The sequence below is a fragment of the Esox lucius genome, chromosome 13 (genome assembly GCF_011004845.1).
Source record: "Esox lucius isolate fEsoLuc1 chromosome 13, fEsoLuc1.pri, whole genome shotgun sequence".
Lineage (NCBI taxonomy): Eukaryota > Metazoa > Chordata > Actinopteri > Esociformes > Esocidae > Esox > Esox lucius.
Genome location: NC_047581.1, coordinates 21,803,104 through 21,828,063, shown reverse-complemented (window position 1 = coordinate 21,828,063; position 24,960 = coordinate 21,803,104). Strand labels below are relative to the sequence as shown.

General features: G+C 41.0%; 1 protein-coding gene across 1 annotated transcript in view; it reads right to left on the bottom strand.

Moving 5' to 3' along the window:
• Positions 1-24,960, bottom strand: part of sv2ca (synaptic vesicle glycoprotein 2Ca) — a 46,053-nt gene that overhangs the window by 5,798 nt on the left and 15,295 nt on the right. Inside the window, exons 3-8 of the mRNA XM_010876476.4 lie at positions 16,531-16,711; positions 12,653-12,804; positions 3,423-3,556; positions 2,836-2,925; positions 369-479; positions 162-250 (exon numbers count right to left, since the gene is read on the bottom strand). Coding sequence (XP_010874778.1) covers positions 162-250; positions 369-479; positions 2,836-2,925; positions 3,423-3,556; positions 12,653-12,804; positions 16,531-16,711 — 757 coding nt within the window. The remainder of the gene's footprint in view (positions 1-161; positions 251-368; positions 480-2,835; positions 2,926-3,422; positions 3,557-12,652; positions 12,805-16,530; positions 16,712-24,960) is intronic.

Here is a 24,960-nt window from a genome sequence, read left to right as displayed (position 1 = left end):
TGGCTGCGAGCCAAACAATGTCCTGCATTTCCTAGAGAAAGAAATTAGCTTTTTCCGACGTGTACGTCTCTAAATAGAGAAAAATTACTTTCTATCAGGAGAGATGGAGTTTCAGGGAGGGAGAGCGATTTAGTTTATGACATCATAACAAAAAAGCTTACCCAAATGACAATGTAAACCAGACAACAGCCAGCCTGATGGTGTTATCTTTCAATGGGTAGTCGAAACACTTCATAAAGTTGACCCAGATCTGTGTGGAGAAACAAAAGACACCTCAGTAATGATTTGTGACAGTGCAGTGCAGGATATAACCTCATATATCATGGCCTTCTAGGGAGTCAGCAGAAGGAGAGGATGGGAAAACCAACCCCACGCAGCTCTGTCCGCATCCTGAAGAGGGCCTTAGAGACTGGGTTCCCTGACTCTGACTTCATCTCCACCAGCTCATCCAGATGCTTGGGGATCTTGATTCTGTTCACCTGGGACGGAATTATGGGAAATAGAGTTTTCAATAACAAAAAGCTTCTGTTTAAGGTTCTATTCTTACTATATCTTTCTTGCAGTAGGCTACTGGTGGTGGAGAAATATAAATGTAAACTGGTCTGTCCGTTGTCTTAACTAGGCAAGAAGTAAACTTTTTCTTTCACAACTGGCTAATGCATGATGATCTAGTTGGACATTATTACAGCAGGGTCATCAAGTGGGATAAGCTAATGAATATTTTGGCCAGTAGAGGACTTTATCTATCTCTGTAAACTGGGTTTATTCCAATTTTGCCCAAAGCTGGCACCACCCAAGTACGCTAATCATCAATTTGGAGCACCACACTACCCGTTTCGATGTCTGTGTTAAAATTGGTTTGACTTTAGATATCCCCATGAAGCTAGGTAAGAACCATCTGTCTTTTGAACATTGTGTATGAGACAATATTTTAACATTTCAATAAACCAAGTATACAGTGTAGAAATTCATATACAAATATAGTAGAAAACCTAAAGTCCCATTTCCACTGTCTAATTGATTGATGTCCCCTAACTTGCCCCAGAGACACGCCAGACACCCACATTAAGCTGCATAGCCACTGCATTTCATATTAATGAATATGCTAACACAGAGCCCAAATAAGTTTGTTAAACACCCCTTTAGTGCAAAATGTAAGCCCTTATGAAATTAACAGCCTAAAACTGCTACTAGAAATGTAGGCAACATTTTTTTTAGAATAGCAAAAACTGTAAAATAATGTACATTTAAGAGTTTTAAGGGAACATGTAATAGGTTAACAACTTACATCTGTTCTGCAGCATTGGAAGTATATTAATCCTTGAAAGTTGATGCAAACAATTCCTACAGATGTCCCAACTTGTTGATTTATTACAAACCCTCTGTATAAAAGCAGTGTTGGAACAGACTGTTATTAGACCTTCTTAAGCATTATTTGGAAAGTATTGTACTGCAGGAAGTAGTATTGTCTATAATAATGTTGAGAAAAAGGCAATAAACAAATTAAGACAGACAGACCATAATAACCCTTAAAAGTAAAAGTCCTTTCTTTAGAGAACTTTCTTTAGAGAAGAAAAGGCACTTGGAAAGTGGAGGAAACTCTGACAAGAACAGCTTGTGCGATAGATGGCTCACAGGACAATAACTACAAGCACAGATTAACACTGTGCTTGTAAAAGCAAGTCTCAGTTTCAACTGTGAGAAGACTTCAAACTGCAGGTTTGACACGTCGAGTAGCTGTATTGCTAAGATCACTAAATAAAACAAGGCTTGCCTGAGCCATGAAGCACCGCCAGTGGACTACTGACGACTTGAAGATCTTATGGACTGGTTAATCAAAATGAACTGACATTTTTGTTTCATCAGGCAGGGTTTTTGTATGCCTTCGAGTAGGTGAAAGGATGGTTCTTCAGTGTGTGACACCAACTGTCAAACATGGAGTAGGAGCGTGATGGTCTGGGGCTCTTTTGCTGGATCCAGAGTTGGCGTCTTACACAGAGCGAATGGCACTTAGAAACAAAACATTTTGCAGCGCGATGTTTAGGGGTTCATCCTACAGCAAGACAATGAGCCAAAACATACCTCCAGGCTATGTCAGAACTATCTTAGAAGAAAAGAACAAGACGATAGGCTTCAAATCATGGAATAGCCAGCACAGTCTCCAGAATTAAACACCATCGATCTGGTTTGGGATCAACTGGGCAGGAGGGTGAAAGCAAAGAAACCTACTAGTGCAACACTTTTGTGGGATCTTCTGGAAAAGTGTTAGGAAAAACTTTCTAAACAACATTGGATTTCCTTTGTAGAAAAAATACAAGAAGTATGTTTGGCAGTTATGTCTCTAAAATGTGGCTTCTTTGATGAGCCAAAAATGTAGATGACATTTTGTTAAACAAAATGGTTCCAGGATTGACTTTTTGTCTACAATTGTTTATTTCTTCTATGCTTTAATTTCAGGGTACATTAAGACATTGAACAGTGTGAATTTCAATAAAAACTGCAAAAATTTAGGAGTTCTAAAACCTTGACTGGTATTGTAGGTTTGCAAGTTTGCTTTACATGCATAGGAAATCTGACTCCAAATTCAAAGCTGACTCTATATTCAAAGCTGACTCTATATTCAAAGCTGACTCTATATTCAAAGCTGACTCTATATTCAAAGCACCAAATGTGGATTGACTGGAATGTGTTGGTCCTTGTCTGTTTGACACTCTGAAAACCTTATCACTTATGATCCTTAGCACAGATTTAAATGTGTCACAGTGGCAGCGGTTTAAAGCTGGTAAGCTTTTTACTATTAGGAGCAGGCACGAGCCAAGGCAGGAAAACACTCACAGTGAAGACTTTCTCTGGCTGCCCACGAGCTCGCATATTGGTGTCATGGATCTGTTTGAGGATCATCCAAGCTTCGTCGTGCTTCCCCACCTGACAGGAGGGAGAAAACCAAAGGGGATTAACCGGAGCCTTCTTCCCTGACAGCCACTTTCACACAGGAGGAGATGGGCTGAGATGAGTCACGACAATGATGACTCATTTTACTTCAAAGGGTGATTCTCCTACAGCAACAGACCCGCTGTCACACAACTAGCTTTCTTATTTGCCATCACAGACAAAAAATTGGCATGCAGTGTCTAGGTCAGGTTTCTGCTACTGAAGTTTTTGACTGACTATGTTTACCTGAAGGGGCCTTTCTTTTGAAGGGCAATATGTCTCCAACTCTCACAAACACTTAAACATCATGGAGACCTGGGACACATGCCAGTCTCAGATTTGGATTCAACACATTAGTTACCTTTATTGTTTACAATGGAACTCTGAGAAATATGACCATGTAAGCCAACACTGACAATGCCTGTGGCTGTAAGGGCCAATCCTTCTGCCTAAGACTCTGTAAAGCATTACCGCGTAGTGCTTTACTTTACCTCCAGGTAAAATCTGGGGCTCTCTGGCATGAATGTGAGAGCCACGACAGCACAGACGCATGGCAGGGCACAGACCACCACAAACACCCTCCAACTGTGGAACTGGTAGGCAGAACCCATACTGAAACTCCAGCCTGCAACCACACAAGAGAACATATACACTATCCATTAAAAACAACTGAGCATGACAACCACACACAACAAAAATCACATCTGTGTATTGAAAACATCACTGTCACATTTTCAAGAGTGGTAACCTTGATTTTTCCATTCCTAGTATTTCGTTTGTTGTTGGTCTCAATTAATGACACAGGAGCAGCTTGTTAATGTTACTTCTGCGCAACATTCTTGCCTCCATCAGTGATATGAAATCTGTTCATGTGCAAAATGTTTTATGGGGTTCATTCTGAAAGACCATAAATGTGCCAACCACAAACAAAAAAGGGAATGTTTTAAACCAACTTGCAATTATCCACCCTTTAAATTCAGAACAGCAAGATCACCAGTTATTGATTGTCATGAGGACCCACTGGGGAAACCAGTTCAATCGTATCAGATGTGTTCTTATCAGGCGGAGGACTCTAGGTCCTTTCACTCAGCGACGTTGTTTTTGAATGATTTTGCGGGAGCCTCCTACTGTGAACCCGATTAAACGCTGTTAATAAAAAAATGCCATTTGATGAAAGCTGCCTCCTGCCACCGCAATGAGATGTGTGAGAGGAGAGAGACGGGGCAGATGAATGACCCCATGGAATCCTAGGAGAGTTGTACAGAGACAGGGTAATTGAATGTGTTGGAACATAATTGAGTGTTTTTGTTCAGTTAAATCTTGTTGCACCAGATCTCATCCCACAGGCATACTGTGTCTCATTAATCATCATAGCGTCAACACTCATGCACAGACACATACATACACCCTCATATACACTTGATTTCCCCCTCTCTAAATGACACTTATCTCAGTATATTCAAAGTCATTTTCTGGAGCATTCAAGTGGATAGGAGTGTATTAATGATGTATTTGAGTTGGAAAAGGCCGCTAAATCCTTCAATTAAAACCAGACTTAATTATTGTAAGAAGGAAACAGTGCCGTAAATATTAGTCTGAACACTGAACTGCCCTTGTTTATCTCTGTAATTCCTAGGTGCTTTCCTTTGGGAACCTTTGAAAAAAGAACAACAAAGGAAAGTTCACCAAGAAAATATGTTCGCTGAGCCATTATTTTGTTAATAGAACCTAATTTCTGGGAAAACAGCGTCTCAAGGACAACAGAGTCATCCCGGTAGCCGTTAGGACTGGAACATAGGGCAAAGCGTTAGGGTGGTGTGTCCTCTGCAGTTGGAAAATGGTCACATAAAGGTACCAGGGAAGATCCTATGTCATTTGTATTTGAATAGTGTTTGTCTGAAGGTTATCCAGTTTTAAGTTGCCTTTTAGACAATTGCCAATAGCATGGCTAATGGGCTTTTGTTGCTATTTGAGCATTTTATTAGCTTATCAGAATGCCCTACCCACAAAACCAATGACATCTTCACATAGAATTAGCATTTGATTTCTATTATTTAACCTAATTTAATGAAACTTTTTTTTACAATTTGGTTTGCATCTTTTAATGACCGTAGTATAATAGGCCATACAGGTTATTACAGATTGATCTGTATTGGACTGAATAATGAAAATAAAAAAAACATTTGCTTTTCCTCTGTCAATTGCTATTAACATATAGAGATGCCTGTTACCCACTTCTAGGAAGAATTAAATCCCAAGTACTGGACTAATAACTCACCAACTATGAGAGAATCAATATATGTGTTGCACGGGCAGTTGCACTCTGATCAACTACAGTAACGGATGAAATAATTTAGGACAGGTACCGGGTAGCTCAAATGATGGCGTGGCACTTGCAATGCCAGGTTTGTGCCAGCTTTGCTTCAGGTTTGTGATTAGTCTGAAAAAATGTGTCAAATGTCACTCATAGCAACAATATAAATCTTGTAGCTGAGAACAACGGTAACAAGTTATTGTTTTTCTTTTTGGTGACAATTCCTGTTCTTCAGTGTGTGGGAGTGTACGATCAGTGTAAGTGGGTTAATGCACTGTGAGTCGACGTTCCCATTTCCTATTTAAGGAAAGAGTGGGGGAGTGTGTGGTCGTCGTGTTTGTCGTGACCTCCCACGTCTTCCCCTCTGGATTGAGCTTTTTCCTTCAGTACACAGTGTTAAGGGAACAACAGCATTATCCCTCAACAGGCGTGGGAGGTGAGTAAAAGGGTGGGAGGATGCTAAGGCAAGGAAATGACTGCTATGGATTAATCTAATGGCAGATTGAAACGAACCGCTAATCAACCACGGGAGAAGTCAAGCCAGCAATGTTCAAAGAAGGATGTAAGGCATAAAGGCTGCCACAGAGCTTGTCATACAGTGTTTTACGAGAAAGTTCAGGTACCTTTTCAAACCACTGATTAAACCATCTTGAATCAATCAGAGTATCAAAGCCAATAACACATCTTTGAACGCTGCTTTATCTACGATGGGGTGAAGTGCTTTCTACGGTGGGGTGAAGTGCTGTCAGCATTTCTTTCATTCTAGACGTCATCTTGGAGTTACCCAGACCCAGACTGAATGTGGAGAAGGAACTAATGTCTAATGGCCAGAGCTGGACGTTTCGTAGCCAGGCAATCAACTCCCTCCCCATCCACAAACAAACCAACTCTTGAACTTACAGTGCCGTGTATACATTTTACTGAATTGTACCGCACACTGGGTAACCACTGTATGGTTATTAAGCGTTAATGTGTGGATTAGAACTGCTTGAGTGTTAACATGGTGTTGTGCTGAGTCATGATAACAGTCCTGTATGTGTGTGGGAGGATGTCAAGGATGTGTGTATGTGTGTGCATGTAGGCATGTGCATTTGTGTGTTGGTGCAAATGCATAAACGCTGTGTGTGCATGTGTATTTACATGACGTGTGTGTGTGTGTGTGTGCGATTTGATTGCTGCAGTGATTGCCTTTTCTATAAGGATGTAGGTGTACTGTGAGCCCAGGAGGGTTAGTATTTTGCCCATGCCATTGGAAATCTCATTACTGGGATTATGTACATAATTGACTAAGTGTATGGATGACTGAGTCAGCAGCACTTTGAATCTCTGAGGCCTGAGAGAGACCAGAGAGAAGCAGAGAGAGAGAGGCAGATAGAAAGGGACCTGAGAGAGAAGAAAAAGTGAGACCTGAGAGGGGTTGAGAGATAGAGACGGAGAAGGAGTGTGAGACTGGAGAGTAAATAGTGAAAATGAAATAAGACAGAAGAACAGATGGAGAGGAGTGAAGGACCTGAGAGAAGAAACCACACAAAGAAACCACAGAAACCACACAAAGAGCTAGCTATCGAAAGTTATGAATGGATTCATCACTTCTCCAAGCTATTCAGCCCCAAAAGAATGACAAAAATGTATATATTTAAGTTACAAAACCAAGTAAGCTACTAAATAATATCAGAACCAGGTGTTGAATTGGGATTTGGGAAGTGGGGGAGCCCTACTTTCTACTTCCCAGTTGGCCAGTGGAAGTACAGGAGCTCAGCTCCTCCTAGGACTCATTTGGACCATATGTGCAGAAGCGCCGCTCCTACTGGCTCCCGTCTAATTGAACCCGGCAACGTTATATTCTTTAATCACATAGAACGAACTACAGGACAAAAAACAAACCCTCCAACTCAAAAAAGGCCTGTGGTGTTGATGTTATAACAAATACAATTATAACATTCACAAACCACAAATTCAATGTAGCCATTGTTAAAATGTTCAACATTATCCTCGGCCAAGCCTCTTCCCCAACCATTGGAACCAAGGCTCATCATCCAAATTCACATAAGGGGAAACAGACTCCCAAAATGTCCAGGAAGTTTGACTCACAAAATGACAGCAACCTCTGGTATCATCAGTGGTGAACTCCAACATTTTCTCAGTGAAAACAAAACCCTGAGCAAATGTCAAATTGACTTACCAAATAATTAAAAAACAAACAAAAGAAAAGCCTTCTCGTGCTTTGTTGATATCAAAAAGCTTTTGACTGAAATTGGCTAGAGGGTCTGCTATACAAATTAAAGGAAAGCCTTGTAAATTGGAGTTAAAATTGGCAATTACATCAAAATGTAGGCCCTCAAGGGGTGACAGTGATGCAGCATGAGCCCCACTCTTTTCAACATTCATATATAATTGTAACCTTACTGGACTAAGAAATCAAGTATGGTTTAATTAGCTGATCTGGTTCTTCTTTTTCAAAAGGTAAATACAGCAGCACTTAGATCTTCTGAACAGCATATATTTAAAGGCTGTGGCACACTGCAGTGATTGTAGACCTTGGCGTTCGTCGTACCTTCAATCGCTAACTTTACCTCGAGGTGTATTTTGTTGACCACCCACTGCTAGCGTCTAGCCATTAATGATTCTTCTTGCTATATCTCTAGTGGTTAAAAACAAGTTCTAAGCCAATCAAAAAACTTGGAGAAGAAACCGTTGGTAAAAGACAACGAGAGCAAGAAGAGGAGGGTTATTTCTGGCACACCATATTAAAGGTTATGATTCACTGTAAACCCAACTAACCAATAACGAGTTGTGGGGACATATATCGTCCTGATGTGAAAACTTGTTTTTATTCCAACATTGTAAACTTGAGATAATCTATTATATCTTGCTAAGCTGCACCTGTACCATAGAAACCTGAGCTAGAACACTGACCAGGCTTAAATTCAGGTGAAGACTGGAAACTTGGCAGTGTTCCAAACAAAGGTCAAGATGCCAGGACCAAAAACATAAATTATAACTATATACCACTGACCTACATTGATCAAAGAATTACACAAATTTCAGTGTAGACATCATCAAGACTGTAAACAATCTGATAGACAAGGAAAAAAAACATTAGGGTCTGGTTTCAATGATAGAATACTCTAGGTATTTAGGCTACCCCACTATGTTCTTACTATGCAGACGAGTTGGTCACAACTTAGTAACTTGGAGAATAATTATAGAAAGAATTATAGCAAAAAGATGTTTGAAAGACACAGTTCTTAAAGCCTTAAAGTTTCCAATACATTACTTGTCAGTGGGGGCCAGACCAATTCACTCAAGGCTTGTTCAAAGTAAAAGAACAGCATAAACACAGATCGATTGACCACAGTCATGAGGTAGCTGTTAAAGGATCTAGGAATGAGAGAAAGCGTGAAAGCAGGAAACAACAATAGCCCACTTTTACTCCCACATTCTCTCTTGATAATGGGAAATCAAATAATGCCTTCATGCTATTCCCTCTATCTGTCTCCATTGGGAGACAAAAGTAGATCTGAATTACATGATAAGAATGTGAACCTGTCATAACAACCCATACCATTCTGGAATAAATAAGTATGTGAATTTATCCATACAATCCATAATATTGATGATATCATATGGGAATAGAGGGGCCATTAGAACCACGTCTTCCTCCCACCAGAAGGCTAAGCAAGATGAGGATCTCTGTAAGCCATTTCAGTAAGATGGAGATATCTGGAGTCTGATTCAGAATGATGGAGATATCAGGAGTCTGATTCAGTATGATGGAGATCTGCAGACTGATTTAGTATGGAAATGTGTAGACTGATTTAGCAAGATGGAGATCTCTGCAGGCTGATTCAGTATGATGGAGATCTACAGACTGATTCAGTATGCCTGGAGATCTCTGTAGAGTGATTTGGTATGACTGCAATTTTTGCAGCCTTTTTCAGCATGATGGAGATCTTCAGACTGATTTAGTATGCCTGGAGATATCGGTAGAGTGATTTGGTATGATGGAGTTCTCTGCAGATTAATATAGGATGGGGGAGATCTGAAGACTGATTCAGCATGATGGACATGTTTGCAGGCTGATTTGGTATGATAGAGATCTTTGGGTTGATTTTGTAAGATGGAAATATCAGCAGATGGATTCAGTAGGATGGAGATCATCTGCAGGCAAATATTTGTTATCTCTTCTCACCAGTTGTGTTTCTCATTGGGTTTTAGAACAGCTTATTGAAAGAAATCAGGAGGTGCCTAAAGAGCTTGAATGAGTTAGTAGATGTACAACAATCCATCAATATTTGTTTCTATACTGGACAAAAATACCCCATTGTCTCCTCTGCGACATAGCTGTTGGCGGGTACTGCGGCAGTTTGGGAAAACGTAAAAATGATCCACACATGCGGGAGCATGCAGGCATGCTGAAAGACAGAGAAGGAACGAAAGAGAAAGGCTATAGAAGGAGAGGTTAGAGAGAGAAGAGAGTGTGTTTAACAAGGAATGAAAGCAGAGTGGTCTCCTATAATACAAAGAGATACCTGCTAATCTGACAACAGAGCATTCACAGTGAGACTCGTTCGGTTTCTCCGATTTTGTATGTAGGTGTAAGTACGTGAGTGCATATGTACATTTGTATGTATGTTGTCATTCAACTGGACGTAACTGTGTTTAACTCTGCCTAACTGTGTCTGGTATCATTGTTTTTAATGTCTCCAGTGCAGTCAGTATTAGTAGAAGCAGGCATTTCAGTGGCTAAACGCAGCCAGTGAAATGTCCTCTGTGCTGCCACTTCAGAAACCCCTTACTGACGTCACCCATGGCTCGGCTAAAACCCGACTCGGCCATAAATCATGCCTAGCTGTAGCTTTGTCCTGTTAGGTTAGAGCAAGGAGAAAAACCTAATTAAGCTTGATCAAGAAGACAGACCGAAAGGAGGAGAGGGAGAGAGGCAGGATGAGCAGAGAGAAGGGAGAGGAAGAGAGACAGGAAAGCCTGGTTTTAAACATGTTCCCATCATTTCTTTAGTGATGAGTGCAGCTTATTTCTTGTGTAGCAGCGTCGTAAATCACAGCCTTCTCCCACAGGTACACCTTCAATCTTTAAATATCCCTGTGTGTTTGTGTGTGTGTGTATGTATGTGTTTGTTCGCGCGTGTGTGTGTGTGAGTATCCACATGGTCTCCAGGGCCTATTAATCACTTAAACCGTCACTTTCTCAGTCTGCAGCCACTTCTTAAGATTACAAAACCTCACCTGAAAGCTGGGCAAACTGGCACATACTCCCATGGTCACCAAAACCTTCACCTCACTGATCAGACTGTACCAACCCGGATTTTAGTAAGATTTAAAACTGTGTACCATTTCTTATTTTATTGTCAGAATGTTATAACTGTAAAAATAGTATTGTAAACGTAGTGTGCTGTAAATGTACAGTATCTCATTAAAGTGAGTACACCCCTCACATTTTTGTTAATATTTGATTATATCTTTTCATGCGACAACAGGTACAGTGTACGTTTGCTGCCCCCTTAAAATAACACAACAGACAGTTGGCAACAAAAGTGAGTACACCCCTAAGTGAAAATGTTCAAATTGGGCCCAAAGTGTTAATATTTTGTGTGGCCACCATTATTTTCCAGCACTGCCTTAACCATGCTTGGCCAGTCCATCACCTTTACCCTCAACTTCTTTAGCAAGGCAGTGGTTGTCATAGAGGTGTGTTTGGGATCGTTATCATGTTGGAATACTGCCCTGTGGCCCAGTCTCCGAAGGGAGGGGATCATGCTCTGCTTCAGTATGTCAGTAAATGTTGGCATTCATGGTTCCCTCAATGAACTGTAGCTCCCCAGTGCAGGCAGCACTCATGCAGCCCCAGACCATGACACTCCCACCAACATGCTTGACTGTAGGCAAGACACACTTGTCTTTGTACTCCTCACCTGGTTGGCGCCACACGCATTACACCATCTGAACCAAATACGTTTATTTGGGTCTCATCAGACCATCGGACATGGTTCCAGTAATCCATGTCCTTAGTCTGCGTGGCTTCAGCAAACTATTTGCGGGCTTTCTTGTGCATCATCTTTAGAAGAGGCTTCCTTCTGGGACGACAGCCATGCAGACCAATTTGATGCAGTGTGTGGCGTATGGTCTGAGCACTGACAGGCTGACCCCCCACCCCTTCAACCTCTGCAGAAATGCTGGCAGCACTCATACATCTATTTCCCAAAGACAACCTCTGGATATGACGCTGAGCATGTGCACTCAACTTCTTTGGTTGACCATGGCGAGGCCTGTTCTGAGTGGAACCTGTCCTGTTAAACCGCTGTATGGTCTTGGCCACCGTGCTGCAGCTCAGTTTCAGAGTCTAGGTAATCTTCTTTTAGCCTAGGCCATCCATATGAAGAGCAATAATTCTTTTTTTCAGATCTTCAGAGAGTTCTTTGCCATGAGGTGCCATGTTGAACTTCCAGTGACCAGTATAAGGGAGTGTGAGAGCAATAACACCAAATTTAACACACATGCTCCCCGTTCACACCTGAGATCTTGTAACACTAACAAGTCACATGACATTGGGGAGGGAAAATGGCTAATTGGGCCAAATTTTGACATTTTCACTAAGGGGTGTATTAACTTTTGTTGCCAGCGGTTAGACATAAATGGCTGTGTTGAGTTATTTTGGGGTGACAACAAATGTACACTGTTATACAAGCTGTACACTCACTAATTTACATTGTAGCAAAGTGTCATTTCCTCAGTGTTTTCACATAAAAAGATATAATCAAATATTTGCAAAAATGTGAGAGGTGTACTCACTTTTATGAGATACTGTATAGTGTGGTACAATAGTGTTCTAATGCACTTAATGTGCTATATTTAAGCAAAAAGCATCAAACTCCTGAGATTCCTTGGTGTGATTATAAACCAGTTACCAACACAACTAAAGCAATAAAAATGTTTGTGATATCATACCCATGGTATACAGTGTCACATACCATGCCTTTCAGCCAAACAGGATTCAAACCACGCAGTTTACAATAATGTTAAAATTAACCATAATGTACTATAATATTGTACTACTCACCATAATGTGATATAATAGTGTACTACTCACCATAGTGTGGTATAATATTGTACTACTCACCATAATGTGGTATAATAGTGTACTACTCACCATAGTGTGGTAAAATAGTGTACTACTCAGCATAGTGTGGTATAATATTGTACTACTCACCATAATGTGGTATAATAGTGTACTACTCAGCATAGTGTGGTAAAATAGTGTACTACTCAGCATAGTGTGGTATAATAGTGTACTACTCACAATAGTGTGGTATAATAGTGTACTACTCACCATAGTGTGGTATAATAGTGTACAACTCACCATAGGGTGGTATAATAGTGTACTACTCACCATAGTGTGGTATTATGGCCCAGGCCATGGCTGAAGCATAGATCTCGCCAATCATCCAAAACATGCAGAGCCAGCTCAGGTGCTCCCCCCTCTTCTCTCTGGACAGAACCTCCGCAAAGTAGGAGAAGACTATGGGCACGACTCCCCCTGTCCTGAAAGAGACAGGACAGACAGGACATTGAGCTGCTTACATACTTGGTTATAAGTAGTGCAATGCGCCTGATGGTGATGACATGAGCACAATTAGTACATCAGTAATAACTGACCCATGTAAATGAATTATTACCCAAGTACACTGAATGAAGACAACAGATACAAATCCTGCAACAATGTTCCCATCACTAAGACAACTTTACCAGAAGGGTATTTTCTTGGCTTTCCTGTTTACCATTAGGCTTGAAGCCACTCTTCTGTGACATCAACACCCACTAGCTCCCAGAAGGTAGTTTGTCTGGCAAGCCTTTTCAATTATGCCCAGTCTCTCTGGGGAGAAGGACTGGAAGGCAATTAGTATATGACCTCTTTATAGGGACCGTTACACCCCACCAAGGTTTTTGGACATTCCCAATAATTTGAAGCTATAGGACATACAGACAGTTAATAAAAATACGGAGAATCCAAAATGGTGCTGTTAAGTAGCAACCGTGATCCACCATCCTGAATGTGGCACTTAAAAGAAAAATGTGTACTCTGTTGTAAAACAGAATGTGAGCTTGTAAGATTAGGTCATACAAAACAAGCATAGTACAATAGTTTCCATTGAACATTTATTTTCTTCATCATAAATCAAATAAATATTTGTTACAGAGCTTTTTACTTAAAGTTAACCAAAAACGAATGTGACATGACAATGGTCATAGAACAAATTATTGCAAAATGTCACCTATAACTGAGATTTTAGATGTTCGAGTTTAGATGTTTGAGGTAGTGTGTATACAAACTTTCCTTACCTGTCATTTTAAATGCAGGTTGAGTGTAATTAACTCTTACACTTTTTGGATTTCCTAACTCTAAACCTAGAAAAATCACTGTAGATCTAAGTTGTATATGTTAGTTGTATATGTTACTATACCAACTGGCTTAGGACGTGCAGATTGCTACCACTTTTCTATTGGTGCTGTGATCTTGTCTCCTATCATTTTGGAGAAATCACTTAATAATCCCATTATACAGGGCACACTCCATCTTTGGAAGCAAATTAAAGGTTCTTTAGACCATAGACTACTTGCTCCCAATAGCAAAAAAAAACACCTCAATCGCCCCTTCACACCTTAATATGTTTGTGCAATGGAGATACCTGGGGATTCAAAACATAGATCTACATAGAAGGATTCTTTGCCCTCTTTTTACTTGTTGCATGACACATAAAGTGGATATAAAAAGTCTACAAACCCTTGTTAAAATGCCAGGTTCTTGTGATGTAAAAGAATGAGACAAATACAAATCATGTCAAAACTTTTTCCACCTTTAATGTGACCTATAACGTGAACAATTCAATTGAAAAACAAACTGAAATCTTTCAGGAAAAAAATTAAACTCACAATAACCTGATTCCAAAACGTTAATCTTCTTCTGGTGAAGCCATGCTTTTGTGGATTTGGATGTGTGCTTTGGGTTGTTGTCATGCTGAAAGGTGAACTTCCTCTTCATTTTCATCTTTCTAACGGATGCCTGAAGGTTTTGTGCCAAAATTGCCTGGTATTTGGAACTGTTCATAATTCCCTCCACCCTGACTAAGGCCCCAGTTCCAGCTGAAGAAAAACAACCCCAAAGAATGATGCTGCCACCACCATGCTTCAATGTGGGTATGGTGTTCTTTGGGTGATGTGCAGTGTTGTTTTTGCGCCAAACTCTGTTGTCCCATATTTTCTCCACTTGATGATGACTGTCTTCACTTTGTTCTATGGTATATCTAATGTTTTGGAAATTCTTTTGTACCCTTCTCCTGACTGATATCTTTCAACAATGAGACCCCTCTGATGCTTTTTAAGCTCTCTGCGGACCATGGCTTTTGCTCTCAGATGCAACTAATAAAATGTCAGGAAAATCCTACTAGAACAGCTGAACTTTCTTTGTGATTAATCAGAGTCACTTTAAATGATGGCAGGTGTGTAATGACTTCTCTTTAACGTGAGTTTGAATATGATTGGTGGATTCTGAACACAGCCACATCCCCAGATATAAGGAGGTGTGCACACTTATGCAACCAATTTGTTGTAAGGTTTAATTTTTCATTTTTCTCCCTTGAAGATTTCAGTTTGTTTTTCAATTGAATTGTTCACATTATAGGTCACATTAAAGGTGGAAAAAGTTCTGACATGATGTACCTTTGTCTCATTCTTTTACAGTGTGTATGGCTATGGAAGTCACAATGGGGGACCTTTTCTGTTCTGTCTTTGTTTGCTTTTCGTAGAAATTCCTATACTGGCCGTCTATGTTCAAACCCAATAATAATTATTGTGTACTATGAATTTTAATGAAACAAAGTTTTTATCACTTGTATTAAGTCCCTTGTTATCACTGATATAGCATAGTTTGTGTAAATACGTACATTTGGAATGTGGTTAGGATAAGCCAGGGTGACTGACAGACAGAGGAGTCTAACATTCATGTTACATATTCATACAGTTATTCTGGATAAAGATAAGAGAGATTAAAACTGTAACAAGTTAAGTGGTTAAAATATCACTTAGTCTATCTGTTAACACACATTCATTATGAAGATCTACTGTGAAGGAGTTTTAAGGTAGTGGAACTACAGAGCCCTCTCATGACAGAATTAAAATTATTCATCACCGTTAGAGTTTCTGAGCTTTAGAGGCCATATCGACTTCTCAGAATTGAGGCATTCAGAATAACATTATCCAGCTTTTCAATAATTATTATAATGAAATACTTTGGGCGCTTTGCTAAACAAATATCCAAATTGTATTTCTATTATGCACTATATATATAATATACAAAACATCTAAATAAAATGTGATATTTTTTTTAACTTTATTTTTCTCGCTTCCTCTGTCTGTGTTTACTTTCCAAAACCGATTGAAGTGGAGGGACATATGGCTGACTCCTGTTATGGTAGGTTCTGGTTCTGTGTTTCTAGTTAGTAAATGTATTAGGTGAAAGAAGTGTCTAAACCATAGTACAGATTACAGGGTGGTCAAATAAGACAGTGCTATGCTCTTGTCCCTGCGAGGAAAAACATGAGGTGTTGATGGTGTTGTGAACCATCTGTGGGGGTGGGGGCAAAGACAGATCAATGTGTTTTAGGAGAGGATAGAGCAAGACAACAGGGGATAGTTTCATAAGACGACTATGCAAACGGTTACCCCCACCCATTCTGACAGCATTGAATGTATCTTCAGCTACCTCAGATCTTTTTTACTGGTTACTTTGTTGCTGTGATTTCTCTCTTTAAATAAACTGCTATTGTGTACTAGATATTTGCCTCTGTCTTGCCTACCACTGTTTTACTGGATGGACCTTTGAATTTCCATCACACTCCTCTAAGGTTTTTTGAGAAAGCAAGTAAATGATGTGCTTTCTAGCTGTACATCAGATATTTGGTCATTAAAACTCTACATTTTAGTAATTGCTCAATGTATTTTGGTATTATAACAGTTGGAAAATAGGCTAATGGTATCCTGAGCCACTGAAATACTATAGCAAGTTGGAGCTCGTTATGTTAATGTCTTCAGGTGTAATACATTTTCCTACAAAGTCAATAGATTTTTTAAATTTCTGGTATCATTTTTTATTCACTGTCTTATTCTCTGTTTGTTCTGGATCATTATGATAGCGCATTAACCCCTTTGTTAAGACAAATAAGTTGCATATTGACTTTGCTTACCATTGTAACCCCAATCAGTTAAACTCACCCAAAGCCTGCAATCACGCGGCAGAGCAGGAAGATGCCGTAGCCCTGGACAAAGGAGGACAGGAAGGCGAAGAAGCCGTTCACACACATACAGATGAGGAGACACTGTCTGCGGCCCACCTTGTCCGACATGCCTCCCCAGAAAAAAGCCCCAACCATCATCCCCAGGTACACAATACTGCCTGCAGAGAGGGACAAAGTGAAAGACATTTGATTTAAAAAACTTCTATTTTGACAGCACAAAGCAATTTTCCAAGCAACTGTCTTCGTACCTTAAAAAAGATACTACGACTTTGTGTAAGCAAGTGTTGTTTACTTTTGAAAAGCTATTCGCTTCAGCAGAACACAGTGGATGTTACTGGTCAAGTTAAAAAACTAAAATGTATTTAGTCCCCCTGTCCTAGTATGTAATGTCATAATCATCCCAAGTCCATCTCTACCAGACATTTGGTATGGTATGGTATGGTATCTAAAGGACATCACAGTGTCATTTAAACATCACAGTGGGTTCTAGCTGCTAAAGTGAATAGTATTATTTTGTTGCAGTCACAGAGCAACATTAAGGACTGAGTGCAAATGATTTATCTTCAATAAGAAAACATTTCACCAAATCTATCGAATGAATGGAGCCCTCTGAGTGTGTTGTTTACTAGAATAATAATAACAAATAGACAGACTACATTAACATAAATTGTACCGTAAATCTATTATGATACAATTAGTTCTGGTGCTTTGAACCAATAACGATTTCACAGGGGGTGGCCCGATCTTTTGGATTTTTTATATTTGGTCCATAGAGATATGTGTGACCCTAATCAATCTAACAAATTTATAAACGCAACACTTCTGTTTTTGACCCCATTTATCATGAGCTGAACTCAAAGGAACAGCAACTTCGCACAGCCGTTGAAGAGGAGTGGACCAACATTCCACAGGCCACAATAAACAACCTGATCAACACTATTCGAAGGAGATGTGCTGCACTGCGTGGTCAAACCAGATACTCACTGGTTTTCAGACTCAGACTCCCCCAATACAGTGAAACTGCACATTTTAGAGTTGCCTTTTATTGTGGCCAGCCTACGGCACACGTGTAATAATCATGCTGTCTAATCAGCATCTTGATATGCCACACCAGTGAGGTGGATGGATTTTCTCGGCAAAGGAGAAGTGCTAACTAACACAGATTTAGACAGATTTGTGAACAATATTTGAGAGAAAGTCTTAGATCTTTGAGTTCAGCTCATGATAAATGGGGGCAAAAACAAAAGTGTTGCGTTTATAATTTTGTTCAGTGTAATTAGGCTTAATCAAATTGAAATCAAATTGAAAAATGAAACAATAGGAAAATGTGTCAGAATGATAAGAAGTTATGAGGCACATAGTGATCCAGTGGTACTGCTGCATATGGGTTTGAATGAAGCATTAAATGCCCCAAAATATATATTTTAATAATGATTAGGAGTGATACAATATAAAGATTTATGAAGGATCCCTACTGTAAATCTGAACAGTCACACAGTAAATACAGAATGGAATAGGCCTGTATCCACTAGGGTAACACGAATCAATGGGATGAAGAATGTGGTCAGTAATATGGGGTGACTTTACAAAAGAGCCTCTGCTCCCACTTAATCTCTCCTATCTGGAGAGGAATCAATGCCCCAGACAAAACAGCATCCATTTGACCCAATGATAATCATGATCTTTCACTGCAATACCATAAGACTTTCTTCTCTGTTATCAATGCCAAAGTTCTGTTACAGTAATATACCCTGCTCCTTTCAAATCACAGCAGGACATGACTCTTTGCAAGCCATCACAGAAGCCAACCAATAATCAGCCGTTCTAGGATTAACTATTTGATGAACTGATAGAATGGATGCTTTGAAGTCTTACTTGTCAGGAGATTATTGGAGATGCATTTCACTTAAATGCGCTTCCTCAAAAGGATTAAGATGTATCCAAAAAAATCACATCTTTTACAGAAACCGGCAGATGAACTGACAGCCTTATGAGTCAAATGAATAGTTCTCTCATTACTGTAGTAGTATCATTTGTATACTGAATGTCTGTCACTATGACGATAAACAATAGATTGCAGTTAGACTTGGCTTTTGTGCTTAAGCATAATGTTATATAATTTAGCCTGAGGCGATTATGTTGGTGTACACCTCGTTTGTTTTACGACATTATTCAGGTCTCATATCCCATCTAGGCTAGATGAGCATTTTACTCAATCTGGGGTCATTCACATTCGCACTTGCCTGCAGTAGCTGATATGTGAACTACAACAACATATATATACACACATACATACAGTATCTCACAGGAGTGAGTAAACCCCTCACATTTTTGTAAATATTTTATTATATCTTTTCATGTGACAACAATGAAGAAATTAGACTTTGCTACAATGTAAAGTAGTGTGTGTACAGCTTGTATAACAGTGTAAATTTGCTATCCCCTCAAAATAACTCAACACACAGCCATTAATGTCTAAACCGCTGGCAACAAAAGTAAGTACACCCATAAGTGAAAATGTCCAAATTGGGCCCAATTAGCCATTTTCCCTCCCCTGTGTCATGTGACTTGGTCTCAGGTGTGAATGGGAAGCAGGTGTGTAAAATTTGGTGTAATCACTCTCACACTCCCTTATATTGGTCACTGGAAGTTCAACATGGCATCTCATGGCAAAGAACTCTCTGAAGATCTGAAAAAAAGAATTATTGCTCTTCATATGGATGGCCTAGGCTATAAGAAGATTACCTAGACTCTGAAACTGAGCTGCAGCACGGAGTCCAAGACCATACAGCGGTTTAACAGGACAGGTTCCACTCAGAACAGGCCTCGCAATGGTCAACCAAAGAAGTTGAGTGCACATGCTCAGTGTCATATCCAGAAGTTGTCTTTGGGAAATAGATGTATGAGTGCTGCCAGCATTACTGCAGAGGTTGAAGGGGTGGGGGGTCAGCCTGTCAGTGCTCAGACCATACGCCACACACTGCATCAAATTGGTCTGCATGGCTGTCGTCCCAGAAGGAAGCCTCTTCTAAAGATGATGCACAAGAAAGCCCGCAAATAGTTTGCTGAAGCCACGCAGACTAAGGACATGGATTACTGGAACCATGTCCGATGGTCTGATGAGACCCAAATAAACGTATTTGGTTCAGATGGTGTAATGCGTGTGGCGCCAACCAGGTGAGGAGTACAAAGACAAGTGTGTCTTGCCTACAGTCAAGCATGTTGGTGGGAGTGTCATGGTCTGGGGCTGCATGAGTGCTGCCTGCACTGGGGAGCTACAGTTCATTGAGGGAACCATGAATGCCAACATTTACTGACATACTGAAGCAGAGCATGATCCCCTCCCTTCGGAGACTGGGCCGCAGGGCAGTATTCCAACATGATAACGACCCCGTACACACCTCCAAGACGACCACTGCCTCTCTTAAGAAGCTGAGGGTAAAGGTGATGGACTGGCCAAGCATGTCTCCAGACCTAAACCGTATTGACCATTTGTGGGGCATCCTCAAACGGAAGGTGGAGGAGCGCAAGGTCTCTAACATCCACCAGCTCCGTGATGTCGTCATGGAGGAGTGGAAGAGGAATCCAGTGGCAACCTGTGAAACTCTGGTGAACTCCATGCCCAAGAGGGTTAAGGCAGTGCTGGAAAATAATGGTGGCCACACAAAATATTGACACTTTGGGCCCAATTTGGAAATTTTCACTTAGGGGTGTACTCACTTTTGTTGCCAGCGGTTTAGACACTAACGGCTGTGTGTTGTGTTATTTTGAGGGGACAGCAAATGTACACTGTTATACAAGCTGTACACTCACTACTTTACATTGTAGCAAAGTCTCATTTCTTCAGGGTTGTCACATGAAAAGATATAATCAAATATTTACAAAAATGTGAGGGGTGTACTCACTTTTGTGAGATGCTGTACAAATATATCCCTATTATCAGGTGTAGCAGCACCACATTGATCAAATGGTTGATCTCAGGGCTTGGAATAAGCGTCACACCATTCTAACATCTTGTAACTGACCTGAAGCCAACACACACAGAGTGAATATACATATAAAGGATTAGTAGGACAGCAAACTCCCAGACATCTTCTTGACAAATGGCACCACAAAAAAGGCTGTGTCAAATAATGCCCATACTTTTTATTTTATTTTAAATGTTTACATTTGGACTGAATTTAGCCTAAAAACAGGTCTCCTGTTTCCAAGTCTTTGCAGTAGTCTACAAATGAGAAAGAGAGGAGATTTTTATAGAAGTTGTTTGTGTCTGAAATGGCAACATTTCAGTCCTATATTTGGGTGTTGCCGTGAATTTGGCTATGGCTTAAGCCCTGTGACCAGGGCTATACAAGAGAGTAGATTTAATATATAGTTTAAAAACTGTACATACACAAAAGCAAAATATAATGATAAAGACAAACAAAATGTTTTGCATAAATTCTTTCCATTTGTTCAACCATGTAGCATTATTTACAAAGTGACATTGTTTAGATCCGGCAAGAGTCTTTTAGATCAAGGCCTTTGTCAGGTCAGATCAGGTCAATGCACCAAAATACTGAAGATCAGAGAAGGCCAGGCCACTTTCTGTAGAGGCAAGAGCAAACAGTGTTATCTGCATACAGGATTCTGATCAAACATAGTGGAGTGTAAAAATATTAAGAGGGCCATTTGGGACACAATGCTTCAAAAACAGTAAGATAGATAAACCAGTTGACAAATGGTGATATTGTGTAGTAGCTCCTAGAGGACGTCCAATTACCTCATTCATGTATTGATCGCTGTGTTTTTTTTCACCAGCGTCTGAGGGGGTGATCTCAGCACTGGCGCCAGGTACATGAAAATGATGGGGGCAGACATCTAGAGTATCTCCAATGGGACGTAGGTTGAAATAATCCTACGTCCCACTGGTATAACCATTTTAAAGCATTCCGTCAGCTACATGTGGTTTTGTGCTGATTTTGCTAAACCCATCCCAAAGAGTCCAATGCTATTTAGCCACACAAAAGCCCATAAAAACAGTACTAATTTTGAAACATATTAAACAGATACTAGTCTACAGACTGTAGTCCCCAATCCCCTGAATCTTCTGCTACTCCTGTAGAGCCCAAGCTACCAGCCTGGAGACATTCACCACTCTGTTCTGACCAGCCTGGAGATATTCACCACTCTGTTCTGACCAGCCTGGAGATATTCACCACTCTGTTCTGACCAGCCTGGAGATATTCACCACTCTGTTCTGACCAGCCTGGAGACATTCATCACTCTGTTCTGACCAGCCTGGAGACATTTACCACTCTGTTCTGACCAGCCTGGAGACATTCACCACTCTGTTCTGACCAGCTTGGAGACATTCATCACTCTGTTCTGACCAGCCTGGAGACATTCATCACTCTGTTCTGACCAGCCTGGAGACATTCATCACTCTGTTCTGACCAGCCTGGAGACATTCATCACTCTGTTCTGACCAGCCTGGAGACATTCACCACACTGTTCTGACCAGCCTGGAGACATTCATCACTCTGTTCTGACCAGCCTGGAGACATTTACCACTCTGTTCTGACCAGCCTGGAGACATTCACCACTCTGTTCTGACCAGCTTGGAGACATTCATCACTCTGTTCTGACCAGCCTGGAGACATTCATCACTCTGTTCTGACCAGCCTGGAGACATTCATCACTCTGTTCTGACCAGCCTGGAGACATTCATCACTCTGTTCTGACCAGCCTGGAGACATTCACCAGACTGTTCTGACCAGCCTGGAGACATTGACCACTCTGTTCTGACCAGCCTGGAGACATTCATCACTCTGTTCTGACCAGCCTGGAGACATTGACCACTCTGTTCTGACCAGCCTGGAGACATTCATCACTCTGTTCTGACCAGCCTGGAGACATTCACCACACTGTTCTGACCAGCCTGGAGACATTCATCACTCTGTTCCGACCAGCCTGGAGACATTTACCACTCTGTACTGGCCATTAACATCTAAATTAACTGGAACTCCTACACTCAGTGTCAACCACAGCAGAAGGTGTGATTTTGTGTGGCTGTGTGTTAATGTAGGATAATTTAAACATACAGGCCAACAGATGGTCAGGGCTGTTCACACGTTAGTCTCTGTCAATGGCTTCACCTTCCAAACAATATGAACAAACCCTTAGCATCCACAGCCATTTATAAGTGAACTGATCCAGTTGTTCTGTAGGTAATACACTAACCGGCCACTTAATTTGGTACAACTGCTTGCTAGTGCCAATAGCCAAACAGCGAATGTGGCTGCAACTCAACATAAATAGCATGCAGACACGGTCAAAAGGTCCAGCTGTTGTTAATTATTAGAATGGGGAAGACACTTTCACCATGATATGACTGTTGGTACCACCATCTCAGTGAATAGTGCGATACACAAAAAACATCCAGTAAATGACAAGCAGACGGAGAGGCCACAAATACTCACATTATGTCTCTTCATCACAGTGGTGTGCAGAACATCTCTGAACACACAACACTTAAAGCAGATGGAGGCAAAAGGGGGTCCTATAAAATTCGTCACCTCCGGATTCAACAGGGAGGGGCTACTGGCTGACAGTGTCTTACTATCCACTGGAGAGGGTGAGAGGCTGTGACACAGGAGTTATGATGATGAGGTTGTCACTGGCCAGGAGGTGGTCTCTTTAAAACACCATGACTGTCTGGTGGATTGTGTTTTTTTTAACAGGGTGAAACAAGCCACTAATATGCACTAATATTTGAGTTGGGACAGGCTAACTGCACAGCAAAACTATACGCCAAAGTATTCACATAGATCCCAGATAAGTCAAAACACATCTCCAAAACAGGCACATATTCAGCCAACAGTCAGACACATACCAACACATTTACCTCAGACAAACCCTGGAGGGAGATAAGACACACTGGAGCTGAGCAATGCGTCAAAACAAACACACGCGACCATCAGCAGTATCCTCAGCTCTTGATGTTTGGTAAACCAGAGAAGTGAAGCATGTAAAAAAAAAAAATGACAGAGAAAATTAGGATAGAGTGAGCGGAGAATGAGGGAGAGAAGTTGCAAAAAAGATTAAAGGAGTGAAAAGTATTTAGTAAACGAGCAAGAGCTGAAGATTGAGAAAGAGAGAGAGAGAGAAGTGCCTGGCGTAGTGCCTGGCGTAGTGGTGGTGGTGTTTTTCTGTGCTGTCAGATCCTGAGAAGCCCCCTGAGAGTGGTGTGAGCGCTCAGCTGCATCCTGGTCTCTTTTCTGATTTCACGCTTTGATGCTCTCTGCTCTTAGAGGGGCAAACTGATTGAGCGCCACACAAAACGCTTTGCCCTGTTGTATTCATTCCGATACAGAGGAGTACAGCATGCCTGTCTGGCGCTGCTCTGTCCCTGTTGTTTATCGTCTCTACCTATGCTCTAATCTCCGTACCTATCTCTTCCTCCGCTCTTCTCCATAACCCTTTCCCCTTTTCTCTCCTCCTCCCCTCCTCTGCTCTCCCCTCTACCCCCCCCTTCTCTGCTCTCCTCCACACTCTCCTTTATTCAGCTCCTTCACACTGAGCAGCATGTAATCACATTTGTACTACATCATGTCAGGCTTGATGGGATTCATGCTCCTTCTTTTACTGTAAGGAAACCAACACCTCCAAAGAAGAGATCATTGCAACTTGTAATTTTTTGGGTTGGTGGGTGCAGCAAATATTTCAGTGACATTTTTAAGACAGTCTACTTATCTCAGGACCAGGAGTGTAATCCAGATGGGACGACTCACTCAGCTCACAACCAATTTTAAGATCTCTTGCATTAAGGATAATGAACAGATAGGCGTGAAGTATTTTGATGCCATGAGTGCTGATAAGAAAGCACCCCCCCCCCCACACACGCACACATACACACACACGCGCTCTCCCACACTCACCCACACACACTCTCTGCGGTAGTAGTGAGTAGTGTAATCTCTGCAGAGGCACTGCGATCTCACTGCAGTTTAGCCATGCTCAGCTGCCCCTGGCCTGGACCACGTGATCCACACAGCCTGCCAGCTGGCTACCATAGAGAAAGACAGAGAGAGAGAGAGAGAGAGAGAGAGAGAAAGATGGGGGGGGGGGTTAAAGTGGGAAGGAGGTGATGTAAAGAGAGAATGAGGGAGACTGAAAGAGATGGAGAATGAAGGAGACTGAAAGAGATGGAGAATAAGAAAGGAAACTAAAGGATAAGAGAGTGATAAAATGAGAAAGATAAAGTGCCTGATGATAGGTGGGGTACTTTCTATGTCTGTTGTATCTGAGAAAATAAGGCTTTCCTTCCATCTGTCTCTCTCTACGCTCCCACTTTCTCTCTTTCTTGCTACCTCTCCTCCCCCTTTCCTTCTTTCCTCACCACCTCTCGATCTCTTTATCTCTCTCT